Below are 15,240 nucleotides of genomic sequence, written 5' to 3' on the forward strand. Positions count from 1 at the left end.
TAGTGGGATTCCTCTTTGTGTCTTGGACTTGGGTCGGGCACTTCCTGTGCCTTGCCTCTGTTGCTCTGCGGGCCTCAGGGTTGCCACAAGAGTCTGGGTTTGGAGAGTTACCTTCTGCTGCATGCAGGCCTGGCGAATAGCCTTGTCCTGTTTCTACTAGTTGGGACCATTAAAAACTTAAAATGCCGTGTTTACAGGTCCCGGATAGGGGTTTGTGGGGGTTGAGAATAAGAGGAGGAGGGCTCGTGGGGAGCCTGGCACCCAGATCCAGCTGGAAACACTGGAGCCAGAGGCAGAACAGGGCCAGAACTTCTTGCAAGAAAATTGGGGTTGGGCCTTGGAGTCATGCAAACCAGTGTAAGAGCCAATGCCAGGCTGAGAATGGCCTGACAGAGGAGGAGTTTAAGAACACAGTGGAGAAGGGAGGGGCCCCTGGCCAGCAGGGGAGGAGAAAGAGAGACGGTAGTGGTGAATAAGAAACAGGATTTTGCCAAGGGAGGGGAGGGGGCTCTCGGAGGGAAGAGATCTGAGTGAAAGAGGCCCGCAGAGGGACCAGAGAGAAGTCCCGAGAGAGGGGTGCCCCTGGGGGTCAGGCAGGAGGGGGAGAGAGTTGGGAGTCTGCGGAGAAGGAAAGATCAGGAGCAGAGGTTTCTCTGGCCAGAAAAAGGCCTGTGTGGTGGAACAGACGGCACAGAGATTAAGGACGGGCGTACAAATAACTAGAAGCCGTGAATGTAAGAGATCTCCAATCAGTTCCCAGCTCTTTTGGCAATAGTTAAATTGGTGAGGGTGTTAAAACCGAAAGCCCCTTCAGGAGGCTAATTCAGTGGGTTCTGTGACCTGGCCACAGCGGAGAAGAACAGTTTCTTCTTCTTTAGGGAGGGAGATTCCTGTGGCCCCATGGCCACCCTCAGTCCTCGGAGTGGTCAGAGATGAGTATTGGCGTCCCAAAACTCAAGCTCTGGCCACAAACAGATAAGGTAAAGTGGATGCGCTCGGGACGTCTCCATGGGCACAAGTACTTGGACGGAAAGAGGTCCCTGAGGCAGCTGCGGTTTTGGACAAGGAGTCTCGGCGGAAAGAACTCAAGGGTGGCCGGAGGCAGGGGACTTACCGCACAGTGCGCCGAAGTGGGTGGAAGGTCGGAGATCCTGGTTCTTTCTCGGAGGGGACGGGGAGAGGAACGGTCCTTGCGGACTTCAAACTCCTTCCGTGTTTCGGCACCAAAATGTAAGGTATTTTTCCCCACTGAGAAGGAAGGAAGGGGCCAGAGCCACAAAGTGTGGAATAATAAAAGGCTTTATTGAGTACAGCGCGCATCCTGCCCGACGAGGTCCTCTGGTCCCGGGGGACAGAGACCAGAGGAGTTTCAAGGGGTGACCCTTGTGAGAGATATTTAAAGGGTCCCTAGGGTGGTTGAGTTAATATGACACGGGGAAATCTCACTGTTTGATGTACAGTTGCTCTTTTCCAAAGGGCTCCTGGGAAGTTTCTTTTGGCATGCTTGGTTGTGGGCAGTCCCAGCCAAAGTTCCCCCATTATCCACCGATCTTACACCGCCATTTCTTTACAATCTGCCTGAATCCTATGGGAACCTGCATGTGAATGGCCACAGTGGCAGCTCCTGACCATAAAAGGAGGTTCAGATGAACAGGGAGAAAGAGCTGCAATCCTTAGAAAGCCATACGATTACACAAGATTATAAAGAGACCTCAAATTTCTCTAATTTAGATCTTTCATTGTAAAAATAAAGAAACCAAGGTCATTGGAGTTTATTTGGGATATGTCTCAGTTTTTTTTTCTTAGTTAATGATTGAAATGATTATTAGATGGGTCTTCCTGAGCCCAGTCCTCTTTCCTGCTTTACCATACTACTTATGTCTTCTACTTTGAAATCTTTCATTTCAATTTTAGTTACTCCTTTTCAAGCAATAGGCATTTAACTGGTGTGGTTTTTTGTTTTGTTTTGTTTTTTCATTTTTCCTAAGCTGGAAATGGGGAGGCAGTCAGACAGACTCCCACATGCGCCCGACCGGGATCCACCCGGCATGCCCACCAGGGGGCGATGCTCTGCCCCTCTGGGGCGTCGCTCTGTTGCATTCAGAGCCATTCTAGCACCTGAGGCAGAGGCCATGGAGCCATCCTCAGCGCCCGGGCCATCTTTGCTCCAATGGAACCTCGGCTGGGGGAGGGGAAGAGAGAGACAAAGAGGAAGGAGAGGGGGAGGGGTGGAGAAGCAGATGGGCGCTTCTCCTGTGTGCCCTGGCCGGGAATCGAACCCGGGACTCCTGCACGCCAGGCCGACGCTCTACCATTGAGCCAACCGGCCAGGGCTAACTAGTGTTTAAGGCATGACCTTCAAAGGTCTGCACACAGAGCTAGGCAGGGGTTCTTTCTTTTGACAGTACTATAATATTCAAGACCTTGCTGGAGCCATTTTCCAAGGGTTTGACAGGACTTCCTGTACCATGTTTCCTCCCATGAGACTTGGGGAGAGTGATCAAAGTGAAACCCATTGCTCACAGTGTTCCACAGAGAATCAGTGTCTGAATCGGCATTACCATTCATTCTGATCTCCTTAAAAAAGCCTGATTCTTGGGGACAACTGGCCAGGTGAGGCTGTTACTCTTTGCCTATCATCTCAAGCTGTGAATCTCCTTTAAATGACAACATCGTTAGATTCCTGTTGCTGCCTTTAAACATATCCTGGCATTGGTTGCTGCTTGTTTGACCTTTAGTTATAAAATGGATTGGGAATGTTTAATGAAAACTAAAAATTTTGGTAAGAGGTAAGAGCATTGAGATGTTGGGCTTCTTGTTGAAATACTGAGGGTAAGGCATTTCAAGAAAATTGTGTGTTCCCTTTTTTTTTTTTTTTTTTTTTTTTTTACAAAGACAGAGAGAGAGTCAGAGAGAGGGATAGATAGGGACAGACAGACAGGAACGGAGAGAGATGAGAAGCCTCAATCATTAGTTTTTCGTTGCAACACCTTAGTTGTTCATTGATTATTTCTCATATGTGCCTTGACCATGGGGCTACAGCAGACTGAGTAACCCCTTGCTCGAGCCAGTGACCTTGGGTCCAAGCTGGTGAGCTTTTGCTCAAACCAGATGAGCCCGCGCTCAAGCTGGTAACCCCGGGGTCTCGAACCTGGGTCCTCCGCATTCCACTCCGACGCTTTATCTACCACGCCACCGCCTGGTCAGGCATGTTCCCTTTCTATCTTACAAGTGACTGGTGTAAATTTCAGTTTGAGCCCTTACAATATAATTATAGTGCCCCCCTTGTCCCTTGGGCAGCCTTTCTTTTTGGTAAGAAATGCAGCTGGTCCCTTGGGTGGCAGGAAGTAGAGATGGGGGACTGGGCTTCTTCCTGGCTCACCGGGCTGCAAGGTCGGCCGCACACCACTTCCTTCGACCCGGCCCCACACTTCCCTACACTAGCACTGCGCTGCCAGACGGCAGAAATCCTGGAAGGGGGCCCAAACAAGTTTATTACTTGCCTTTTGGAAACGTAGGCTTGTGTTTTTTGGCGAGGCATGAGCAAAGCCCAGTTATTTGACTGCTCTGAGATTTAACTCCATTCAGATTCTGGATACTGACATATGAGTATGTGTGAACAGCGGCCCCATTTCCCCCCGTTTGCCTGCCCTGGATGTGCCCCTAGACAGCTGGCTCTGCCAGCTTCCCTAGCACTGGCCACACGCGCCAGGTGCTAGAGCCCTGCTCCTCCTCCCCCAGCTCACTCCCAGTTGGCTACAGTGGGCACCGGTAGAAGCTCCGTGTAGCTGCCTCTGCCTCTGAGGAAGGGCACAGTCACTGTTATCCGTAAGCCAGATGGTAAGCAGTATTAAGTGCACATACATTATAGCACCAGAGTAGGGTGAGGAAAAGATATCCCCTGTCCTGTATCTCTTTCAGTGAGGAAAAGCAAGGAATTTCTAGCAAATCTGAACATTGTTGCAATGCTGAGAACAATGTCTGGTACAAAGTAACATTTAATAAATGTTTGTAAATTAATAATTTAATATATTCTTCAGTTATTTAAGTATAAACTTTCTTATTCTATTAGAGAAAATAAAGGTTATAAGAGTTGTATCGGGGGGTAGGCTAGACTGCAACTCTAAGTAGACTCAGAGATGTGTAATGGCTCAAACACAACAGAAGTCTATTTCTTGCTCATGTTCCAAGTGGATATTTCTGGTTCCTAGGTGACTCTCCTCCACTGACTTCGGGACTCAGGCTTCTCCCACCTGCGGTTCTGTCAACCCCAAAGACCACATGGTGATAGCATCCAGTCGTCAGAAGGAGAAGGAGATGGAATAGCACAGAAGGCAGGCTCTTAGCTTTAGTACCTGTAGTGTTGTACATCACTTTGCCTAGTACGCAATCACATGGCCAACTATAAAGGAGGCTGGTAAATGTAGTCTATATGTATGCCCAGGGTTATACTAAAATCTCTACCCAGCTTAGAGATTAAGAACAGCTGGTGCAAGTTCCCATGTTAATTTCACTTGTTTTAAGTGTTCCCATCCGTGAAAACCCAGTGATATTAAGAAAACCCTTAAGCTTTTACCATTAAGTGAAAAAGCAGGACTTTTTGACTCCCTGAGATAAGAATAGGTCTTTCACAACTTTGTGTTTCAAAAGCGATTCTTATAGGATGCAACCACACTTTTTTTTTTTTTTTTTACAGAGACAAAGAGAGAGTCAGAGAGAGGGATAGACAGGGACAGAGAGATAAGAAGCATCAATCATTAGTTTTTCGTTGTGCATTGCAACACATCAATTGTTCATTGATTGCTTTCTCATACGTGCCTTGACCATGGGCCTTTAGCAGACTGAGCAAAGCCAGCAACCTTGGGCTCAAGCTGGTGAGCTTTTGCTCAAGCCAGATGAGCCCTCGTTCAAGCTGGCGACCTCAGGGTCTCGAACCTGGGTCTTCCTCATCCTAGCCGGACGCTCTATCCACTGCGCCACCGCCCGGTCAGGCTGCAACCACACTTTTAAAAATAACTCTGAAGACCCCACGGTTCCATCTTTAAAATGCCAGCTCTACCTACTTTGAGGCTAACTTGCATACTCCCCCTTGATCACCTTTTTGTGAAAGGGGCCTTTTACCATGATCCCTGAGGATATGGATATGGTAGTAATGAAGGTAGACAGAGAGGCACAGTCAGGGGAGCCAAGAGTGTACTTGCCCCCTCCCATCCTCTGAAGAAGGAAAGCAGAGAGGAGGTCTTTAATTAGAGAGAGCGCAGAACAGGGACTTTTCAAGGAGACAGAAGATCTCCTGAGGTGTCAATGTGCCTGAGTGCCTGAGCTATGTCTTCACAGAAGCAGGGAAAGCTCTCTGAAGGGAGAGGCAGGAGTGCGATTTCTGCCCTGAGCTTTTGTTTCTCCTGATCTTTTCTTTTCCTGATTTGTGCCTTTCCATGTCACTCTCCAGCCCTTTTCTGGAGGGAGGGAGGGAGGGAGGGAGGGAGGGAGGGAGGGAGGGAGGGAGGGAGGGAGGGAGGGAGGGTAATCTGCCTGCTAACATATTTAGCTTTGGGAAGTGCTTAAAGGTTTTGAGATTTCTTTCCCACTCTCCCGCCTAGACATAACTGCCAAGGGTAAAAGGCATGAGAGGCAAGTGATAAAATAATTGGAACAAAGTGATGCAATTCAAATTCCTCAGGTCCTGGTATCTCTCTGTAAGACCCAAATAAAATTTGTTCCTTTACTGAGACATTTAGATACATTGTTTGAACAAAGGAAAACTGGGTCACTTCAAAATGTCCACTATGTGGTAATTCATGCATTCAGTCGGTATTGTAACTAATGAAAACACTGGCGACAGTCTGCCCATTGTTTGAGGTTGAGCAACAGGAAATGGCAGACCAATAAGGAGCTAGAGAAGGCTTATGTAATTCCAGAAGGAAGCAGACACTGCACAATTTTAAGTGATAGCCTCATGTTTGTAGATTTAGGTCCACCTGAGCAGGCTTTATTCCTCATGGACATAGAGATGTTTGTTTGTTTGTTTTGACCTTGTCATTTGATTTTGACAGAAATTAACTGTAGATTTTTGTTTTCCTTATGGCCAGAAATGGTGTATTGAAAAACTGTTTTAGATGACAGTTTTCACACACAGTTATAATTCATCTGATGAGGTAGAACTAACTATGCAAAAGGAAAGTCACTGGCTGACTTAGTTGCTTGGGACAGTTGACAGTAATGTCATGTGGTGGCCTTTGGACTCAGGAGATGTGGAGTCCAGACCTGGGTCTGGCAGCATCAGCTGTGTAGACATAGGCAAACTGCTTAACCACTCTGGAGTAGTCAAGTGAGGGGCTGGAATTGCATGTTCTCTCAGACTTGCCGCTCTAAAATTCTGTGTTCTAAGCCCTTCGGGAAAGTCAGGGACCGTGAGATGCTTGTACAACTGAAAGGTCAGAGTACCAAGTGTACAAGCTGACTTGCCAGTGAAAATGTCATTCAAGTTTATCTGCTGATAGTTTATCCCTTTGGTCTCCTCTCAGTTTTTGTTTTTATAAATGGACAAGTTCTCTGATAATTTGTTATTTTTTGCTACAAAATAATCAATCTTGGTTAAATTAGAAACAAAAGTATTCTTTCACTACACTTGAAAACTGTAAAACTTGCCATTTAAATTCATCTGTTAAGGATTTCGAAGAGTATTACACACATTGCTCAGCAGGATATGTATTTCAGGGACATGAATTGACACTTGAATTAGCTCTGTAGAAAAGATAGGGAAGATTAGGCAGAAGATCATGGGTTTAAATTCTGGCTTCACTGCAGGTGCTGGCTGTGTGACCCTGGGCACATTCTGTGATCTCTGAATCCCCAAGTCCACGTCCTTTCTAACTTAAAGTTATGGGCCCTTGTAATATGTATCCCTATTTTGAAAAGATTACCTTTACTTTGAAAGAGAAATCACATCAAGAATTTAGACATCTTCCACAGGATGACCCACCTGTCCAAAACCAGCATTAAAGCTTACTTTATCAGAACATTTTATTTAACAAATTTTTTAAGCTTATTGAAGAAGATACTCACTAAAGCTCTTCTGTCTGCTTTCAGAATATTTTTTGGAAAAAAAAATACATGCATGTAAACTTATATAGTTTTATTTTACCATGCTGGGTAACACGGAACAGTGGTAATTGTTACTCATTCTCATGGCTGAACACATAGACCAAAGGAAGGACCTGTAGGCAAATAATGATTTTATTATTACATAGTGTGAAGTGTTTCTGTCAGGAACCTTTGGGATGAGTAATGTGATTCTGTTGTAAGTAGGCAGAAATTTAGAACAAAAATAAAACATGTCAGCAGAAACACACAATGGTGAACTGTCTGTCATCTGAGTGATTGGGAAAGCCTTGAAGGTATTCAGTGCAGAAGTGAGTCATAACAGCGAGCTCCCCTCCTCACAATAAAGCCATGTCGTGCTGTTTGGATACCTCAAAATGTCCCCCTTTTTTCCTGCCCTTCTGTATTCAATTTCTTACCTTGCTTTTCCATGTTTCACGTAAAACAGGTTTCTAGACATGGTATCTGTTTCAGTTTATGTAAACTTCATAATCTGTGAAGCTTTTTTTTTTCTGGGGCTCTTGTGGGTGTTTTGTGTGTGTTACTGTCATCCTCAAATCAGCCCTGTGAAATAGGTAATATTATTATACCCAATTTAAGGGTGAAGAAGCTGAGGCTCAAAGAGGTTAAGTATCTGGTTCAAGGTCACAGGTAATCAATCATATGCAGAGCCAACATTTTGACTCACTCCCGTCTGACACTCATGTCTTCATCTGCAAGCTGTGTATTACCTGGTCTTAAAGCTGTGGTGGCTCTTCAGCCTCACACTAATTATTCTGTTGCTTCTCTAGAAGCCCTCTCCTCTTCTGAGAGGAGCCCAGTCCTTCCAGAGTGGGCTGAGAGCCCATTCCTTCAGACAGACCTTGGAATGTGAACTATTGAGAATTTAAGCCAGTGGGTTTGAAAGCAGTGGAGTCCTATTCTGCCACTCCAGCTAAAGTCCCGATGGGAGCATCCATGAAACAGGTCCCGGCTGAGGTTGGGTGTGCACACTGTGTGGCTTTGGTTTCATGGACAGCCGCTTTTCAGCTGACAGCAGTAAGTATCCGGAGACAAAGGATTGGACTCGGGATGATCTTGGTCATGAGCTGGAAGCCTCTAGGACCCTCCAAGGGGTGTGAGAACTGACCAGAATTTTTTCCCTTCCATACTGTGTCAGGCCTTCAGCAAGGACATTCTATTCAGACAATGTCTGGTTAACATCTAGCTACTTTTTTAATTTTTTCCTGATTGGTAGTCCAGTTTACTTAACAGCACCCTTGGATACAATCTTCAGACAAGTTTCACTGGTACTTCCTTGGGTCCTTTGTTCCAAGAGGCCCAGTCCCTCTCCCTGGCCGTCTCCTCGACCACTGCTGGGCTCTTCACTGGCCCCTCTCCCGACTCAGTTGATGTTCAACTGATCAGTGGAAGCTCACCTTCCTGGAAGGGATCCTGATTTTCCTTTTTAAAGACCTTAAAAGGTGCCTGACCAGGCGGTGGCACGGTGGATAGAGCGTCGGACTGGGATGCCGAGGACCCAGGTTCGAGACCCCGAGGTCGCCAGCTTGAGCGTGGGCTCATCTGGTTTGAGCAAAGGCCCACCAGCTTGAACCCAAGGTCGCTGGCTCCAGCAAGGGGTTACTCAGTCTGCTTGAAGGCCCGCAGTCAAGGCACATATGAGAAAGCAATCAATGAACAACTAAGGTGTTGCAACGTGCAATGAAAAACTAATGATTGATGCTTCTCATCTCCCTCCGTTCCTGTCTGTCCCTGTCTATCCCTCTCTGTGACTCACTCTGTCTCTATAAAAAATAAATAAAATTAAAAGAAAAAAGAAAAAAAAAGATCTTAAAAGATAGTTTTTTTTCCCTTAGAAATTCAGTTAATGTTTTAGTGACACAGGCTCAAGGGAAGTTCTCTTGAAAGGATCCCAAATTTAGATTTTTTTCTTAATACTGAGTTGTAAGAATTCTTTATATATTATTCTGGATATATCTATTATCAAATATATGTATAATGAATATTGTCTCTTAGTTTGTGGCCTGTTGTATCATTTTCTTTTTTTTTTTTTTCTTTCTTTTTAAATTTTTTTTTTTTAATTTTTTTTTTTTTTTTTTTAGATTTTATTTATTCATTATAGAGAGGAGAGAGAGAGAGAGAGAGAAGGGGGGAGGAGCAGGAAGCATCAACTCCCATATGCGCCTTGACCAGGCTAGCCCAGGGTTTCGAACCGGCAACCTCAGTGTTTCCAGGTTGACACTTTATCCACTGCGCCACCACAGGTCAGGCCGTATCATTTTCTTAATGGTATCTTTGAAAGAGAAGTTTAAAGTTTTGATGAAGATGAATTTAATGATTTCTTTTTTTTGATGGTTAGTGTTTTTTGAATTACAATATCCGTGCCTACCCCAAGATAGTAAAGGCTTTTCCCTAATGTTTTCTTCTAGTTTTTTTTGTTTTTTTTTTTTTAACAGGGACAGAGAGAGAGTCAGATATAGACAGACAGACAGGAAGGAGAGAGATGAGAAGCATCAATCATCAGTTTTTCGTTGCAACATCATAGTTGTTCATTGATTGCTTTCTCATATGTGCCATGACTGCGGGCCTTCAGCAGACTGAGTAACCCCCCGCTCGAACCAGTGACCTTGGGTCCATGCCAGTGAGCTTTTTGCTCAAGCCAGATGAGCCTGTGCTCAAGCTGGCAACCCCAGGGTCTTGAACTTGGGTCTTTCCGCATCCCAGTCGGATGCTCTATCCACTGCGCCACCGCCTGGTCAGGCTCTTCTAGAAGTTTTATCATTTTAGCTCTGTGATCCATTTCATGTTAATTTTTGTGTATTGGGTGAGGTGTAGGTAGGGGCCCAGGTTTGCTTTTATTTTTTTTCCCTGCATAGATATCTATTTATTCTAGCAGTAACAGCTGAAAAACTTTCTTTTTGTCATATAATTACCTTGGAGCCTTTGTAAAAAAAAAAATCAATGTTCAAATGTACTTCTGCATTCTGTTCAGTTTCATTGATCTATATGTCTGTCTCTATACTAATACTACACTATTTTGACTACCATGGCTTACAGTAAGTCTTGATATCAAGTACTACAAATCTTCAAACAATGTTCTTTTTCAAAATTCTTTTGGCCAGTCTTATGTGCTTAGAATCAGCTAATCAAATCCCTACAAAAAAAATGCCTTCTAGAATTTTGATTCAGATTGCCAATGAATCAATAAATTATTTTGGCAACAACTGACATCCTAATGGTATTGAATCTCCCAATTTGTGAACATGGTATACTTCTCCATTTTTGAGATATCCTTTAATTTTTCACAGCAGGGTTTTGTAATATTAATATACAGGTATTGTACAAATTGTGTTGAATTTTTCCCTATGTATTTCATGTTGTTGATGTAATTCTAAATAGTATTTTTTATTCCATTGTTTAGTTGTTCATTGCAAGTATATAGAAACACAGTTGATTATTGTAAATTGACCGTGTATCTTGAAACCTTGCAAAATTCACTTGTTTTATTAGTTTTTGGTAGATTCCTTAATTAAGATTTTCTAAATGAACTATCATGTCATCTTGAGATAAAGGCCTTTTTTTTTTATTCCTTTCCAGTTCCTATCCATTTTATTTCCAGTTGTGGGTTAGTTGTGCTGGCGAGTGCCCTGTTGAGCAGACGTGAGAGAGCTTCCCTTCCTTGTTCCTGATCCCAGGGGGGAGTGTCTTTCACCAGGACTGCCCTTAGCGTAGCTTTCTTACAGACACCCTTTAGCAGGTTGACTGTGTTCTTCTGTTCCTAGTTCGCTGACATTTTTCATAATTGTATTTGTTGAATGCTTTTTCTGCATCTATTAAAATAGATTATATGATTTTTAACCTTTATTCTGTTGAAATGGCAGATTACTTTGATTTTCATATGCCGCAAAAGCATGCATCCTTGAGATAACCCTCACTTGGTTAGGAAATATTCCCTTTTGTACATTGTTGGCTTTGATCAGCTAATGTTTGGATCCATTTCTGGGAGTGGACTGACCAGGGGGGCACACAGGTTCCCCATCCATAGAGGCTGCTTGGAACACAGTTGAGTGCATTCTGTGGAGAGCTGATGTTAGTAAGGCCTGCAGACACACCCATAAATAATCTCACCTCCTTTTTCACTTGTCTTTTGAAATGTACTCTCATGAAAAACAATATGTAAATATGTAGGACAAGGTTTGAAGTATGAGTTTGAGAGTAAATATTTAGTTCCTTGACGGCAGGGACTTTTATCTTATTCATTTCTATCAGTGAAAAAATGAAATTCAACTGGTGTTACAGAGACCCAAAAGTATAGTGCCCTATACAGAATGGAAATTTCTTCTCTCCCATGCCTGGTACTGCTCTCAGCCACAAGAGTCCTCATGGACCCAGACTTCTCTAGCTTACTGCTCTGCCCAGCCAATGATTGGACCTTAGTTATTGCTGTGGTCTAAATGGGCTGCATCCACATGGCAGCAATAGCAGAGTGAGGGAAGGGACAAAGAGGGGGAGGGCAGTATGTGCCAGCTAGCAGCTGCTGCGACATTTGCACGTGTACACTCCACTGACTAGAACACAGTCATGCGGTCACAGCAGAGCAGGGCTATTGAGGCAAGAGTTGTGGAGAAGAAAGTCATTCTCTGTATTGGAAAATCTAATCTTTTTTTTTTTTTAATTTTACAATGGTGTTTCTGGAAGTTCTTGAAACAAGGTTATTTACAACATTTCTCTTTCTGGGCCTGAGTTTACTGGAAGAGTAAAGTTATTTAACAAAGAAGTGGAAAAGAAAAGACATATTAACGTACACAGTAGGCTGTGTGGATGTGTATAGTTTATTTTCCAGTATCTACCTCCCTAGGACCTTGCATGGTGCACCCTCTAGAGTACTCAATAAATGTGTGTTGAGGCCTGACCTGTGGTGGCGCAGTGGATAAAGCATCAACCTAAAATGCTGAGATCGCCAGTTCTAAACCCTGGGCTTACCTGGTCAAGGCACATATGGGAGTTGATGCTTCCTGCTCCCACCTTCTCTCTCTCTCTCTCTCTCTCTTCCTCTCTTTCCTCTCTAAAAAATAAAATAAAATAAAAAAGAAACTGCCAAAAAGGCCCTGGCCAGTTAGCTTAAGTGGTAGATTATCTTCCTGGCGTGCGGGAGTCCCGGGTTTGATTCCCAGCCAGGGCACACAGGAGAAGCGCCCATCTGCTTCACCCCTCCCCCTCTCCTTCCTCTCTCTCTCTCTCTTCCCCTCCCACAGCCAAGGCTCCACTGGAGCAAAGTTGGCCAGGGCGCTGAGGACGGCTCCATGGCCTCCGCCTCAGGCACTAGAATGGCTCCAATTGCAGCGGAGCAATGCCCCAGATGGGCAGAGTATTGCCCTCTGGTGGGCATGCCGGTGGATCCCAGTCAGGTGCATGCGGGAATCTGTCTGCCTGCCTCCCCTCCCCTAACCCCACCCCTGCTTCTCACTTTGGAAAAAAATGCAAAAAAAAAAAAACCACCTCCCCCCCAAAATGTGTGTTGACTATGTATATTACATTTATGCTTCTAGAATCTTTGTGCCAAAAATAGAAATAGGAAAGGTGAGTAAAGATAGGTCCTAGATTGTCAAAATAGTAAGATACAGAAATGCATTAGATACTGACTTTACTGCTAGGGTAGGTCTGTGCTGGGGTTCAAGGACACATACAGAGACCGGGAGTAGGGACTAGGGACCAGGGACAGCGTTTTCTCAAGAGAGCCCAGGACGTGAGGAACAGATATCACCAATCATATCCTTCCAGGTAAGACTTTAAAGTCTTACTTGTACCAAATTGAGACTTTCTTGCAGCAATCAGAAAGAATGGGAAAAGATTTAAAAGGCAGTGACTTTTCCATCATGTACTTTGATGTTCTTTAATGCCAAGCCATGTACCAACTAAAGGTCCACTGTCCTGATCAGGAAAGGAAGAGTAAAAGGAAGGTGCTGGGCAGAGGAGATCTGGGTCTAGTCTTGATTCTTTTGTCCTGAGACCTTGGAGTTCACTCATCCTGAAGTTTCGTCTTCTGTGGTCTTTTTCTTTCATGGACTGTTATGGAATTGACTCTGAAAAGACACACATGCTTGAATGATATATTCTCACCTGAGCGTGAGATATGATGTGGCTTCTGAACTGAGGCTCTGGCCGTTACACAAGGTGGAGGGGAGTGTGGAGTATGGAGGGAAGTGTATGCCGTTGACAAATGCCCCGCTAAGATGCTTGTAACAACGGTCCGATCCAGTATATCGGGGACGGGCTGACTGCCAGGGGCCTCAGAGGTGATAGGTTAGCACGTTAGAGGCCATTTCAGATAAGCACCCGAGATGTTGTCTAGTGTCTGGAGTTGTAGATTGAGGGGAAGGGAATGCCCCTGCCCAGAGAAATGTGACCACCCAAGGTGCTGAATTCTGGAGCAGGCTGTGCGACAAGCTGTGCTGGTTCTTTTTTTTTTTTTTTTTTTTAATTTATTTTTCTGAAGCTGGAAACAGGGAGAGACAGTCAGACAGACTCCCTCATGCGCCCGACCGGGATCCACCCGGCACGCCCACCAGGGGCGATGCTCTGCCCCTCCGGGGCGTCCCTCTGTTGCGACCAGAGCCACTCTAGCGCCTGGGGCAGAGGCCAAGGAGCCATCCCCAGCGCCCGGGCCATCTTTGCTCCAATGGAGCCTTGGCTGCGGGAGGGGAAGAGAGAGACAGAGAGGAAGGAGGGGGGGGTGGAGAAGCAGATGGGCGCTTCTCCTGTGTGCCCTGGCCGGGAATCGAACCCCGGACTTCTGCACGCCAGGCCAACGCTCTACCACTGAGCCAACCGGCCAGGGCCTGTGCTGGTTCTTATGAGGAGCAGGAGACGGTCATCTCTTAGTCTTCCTCTAAAGACAGTTCTGTGGCCACAGTTGATAAAGTTCTGTTCATGAAGGGTGTTTTTAATCCCCCAGTGTGTCCCATAGAGCCGGTCAGTTTCCACCCAACCTGTGCAGATCACCTGACACTCTTGAGTGACCCTATTTGAATAGATTAATGCATCTCATTTCTTTTCTTTCTAGATGGATCTTTCTGTAGAAACTCTCTTTAGCTTCATGCAAGAGCGCCAGAAAAGGTACGCAAAATATGCAGAGCAGATCCAGAAAGTCAACGAAATGTCCGCCATCCTCCGCCGCATCCAGATGGGCATAGACCAGACCGTGCCCCTGATGGAGAGGCTCAACAGCATGCTGCCCGAGGGCGAGCGGCTGGAGCCCTTCAGCATGAAACCAGAGCGCGAGCTCCAGCTGTAGCGCGCTCCTCCCGCCTCCAGGCTGGCGTGCGCGGGGACGGCGGGCACCACCAGTTCCGAGGACATTTCGAACCAGTCAGATGACGCGCTGGGGCTCGAAGCTGGTGGAAGGGGATGTGAAGCTGCCCACCGGCCTCCGCCCTGCCTCCCCCTCTCCTGGATGCAGCTCCCTTTGCAACATGAACCACACTGATCCTGATAACTGCAGTTGCAATGGTTTTATTAGGACTTCTTTATATAACTCTGCCTTGGAAATTATTTTTATTTTCTTTAGATTTTTTTAAATTGAGAGAATATATTATCTAGTTTAGCTTGTGGAGTGAAAATATGGAGAGAAGGGCAGAAATATCTTAAGCTGCTCTGTGTCCTTGATGCCTCCGTGCAGCTTTACTCGAGGCTCCCTGGTTTACGGGTTGTAAACATAAAGATTTCATTCAGTCCAGGCCTGTGTGTGGTTCCTGTCCCTGCCCTGGGTCCACCTGGCAGGTCTCTCTCCGGCACCCTCTCCCTGCCCTGTTGAAACACTTACTTCTGCGGTGCCAGGCTCTGTGTCCCACGTCATGTCGGAAACGGACGGCTCCCTTTCTGCATCCTCACTGGACTTCTCTCCCACTGACGCCGGTGTCCTTGCGCATAGTTCAGGTTTGTTTTCATACATCCGCGCTGGCAGGTGGTAGCCAGCACTTTCTTCCTGGCCTGGTACACCTGTGGTGCGGCCAGGCACTGCCAGCCCGCCGGAGAGCGCTCATTCAGGGGGCATTATGGAGCCCATTCGATGTGCCAGACATTGGGCCAGGGACACAGAGGTGGCTAGAGTCCCTATCCTTCTTTTCTGAAGACAATAAG

General features: G+C 45.7%; 1 protein-coding gene across 2 annotated transcripts in view; it reads left to right on the forward strand.

Annotated features, from left to right (window-relative positions):
- Positions 1-14,834, forward strand: part of BORCS5 (BLOC-1 related complex subunit 5) — an 88,393-nt gene extending 73,559 nt beyond the window's left edge. For both annotated transcript variants that reach the window (XM_066264517.1, XM_066264516.1), the window contains exon 4: positions 14,165-14,834. In XM_066264517.1, the coding sequence (XP_066120614.1) occupies positions 14,165-14,395 (231 nt within the window). In that variant the 3' untranslated portion in view covers positions 14,396-14,834. The remainder of the gene's footprint in view (positions 1-14,164) is intronic.
- The last annotated feature ends 406 nt before the right edge of the window (positions 14,835-15,240 follow it).

Source organism: Saccopteryx bilineata, chromosome 1 (genome assembly GCF_036850765.1).
Source record: "Saccopteryx bilineata isolate mSacBil1 chromosome 1, mSacBil1_pri_phased_curated, whole genome shotgun sequence".
NCBI lineage: Eukaryota > Metazoa > Chordata > Mammalia > Chiroptera > Emballonuridae > Saccopteryx > Saccopteryx bilineata.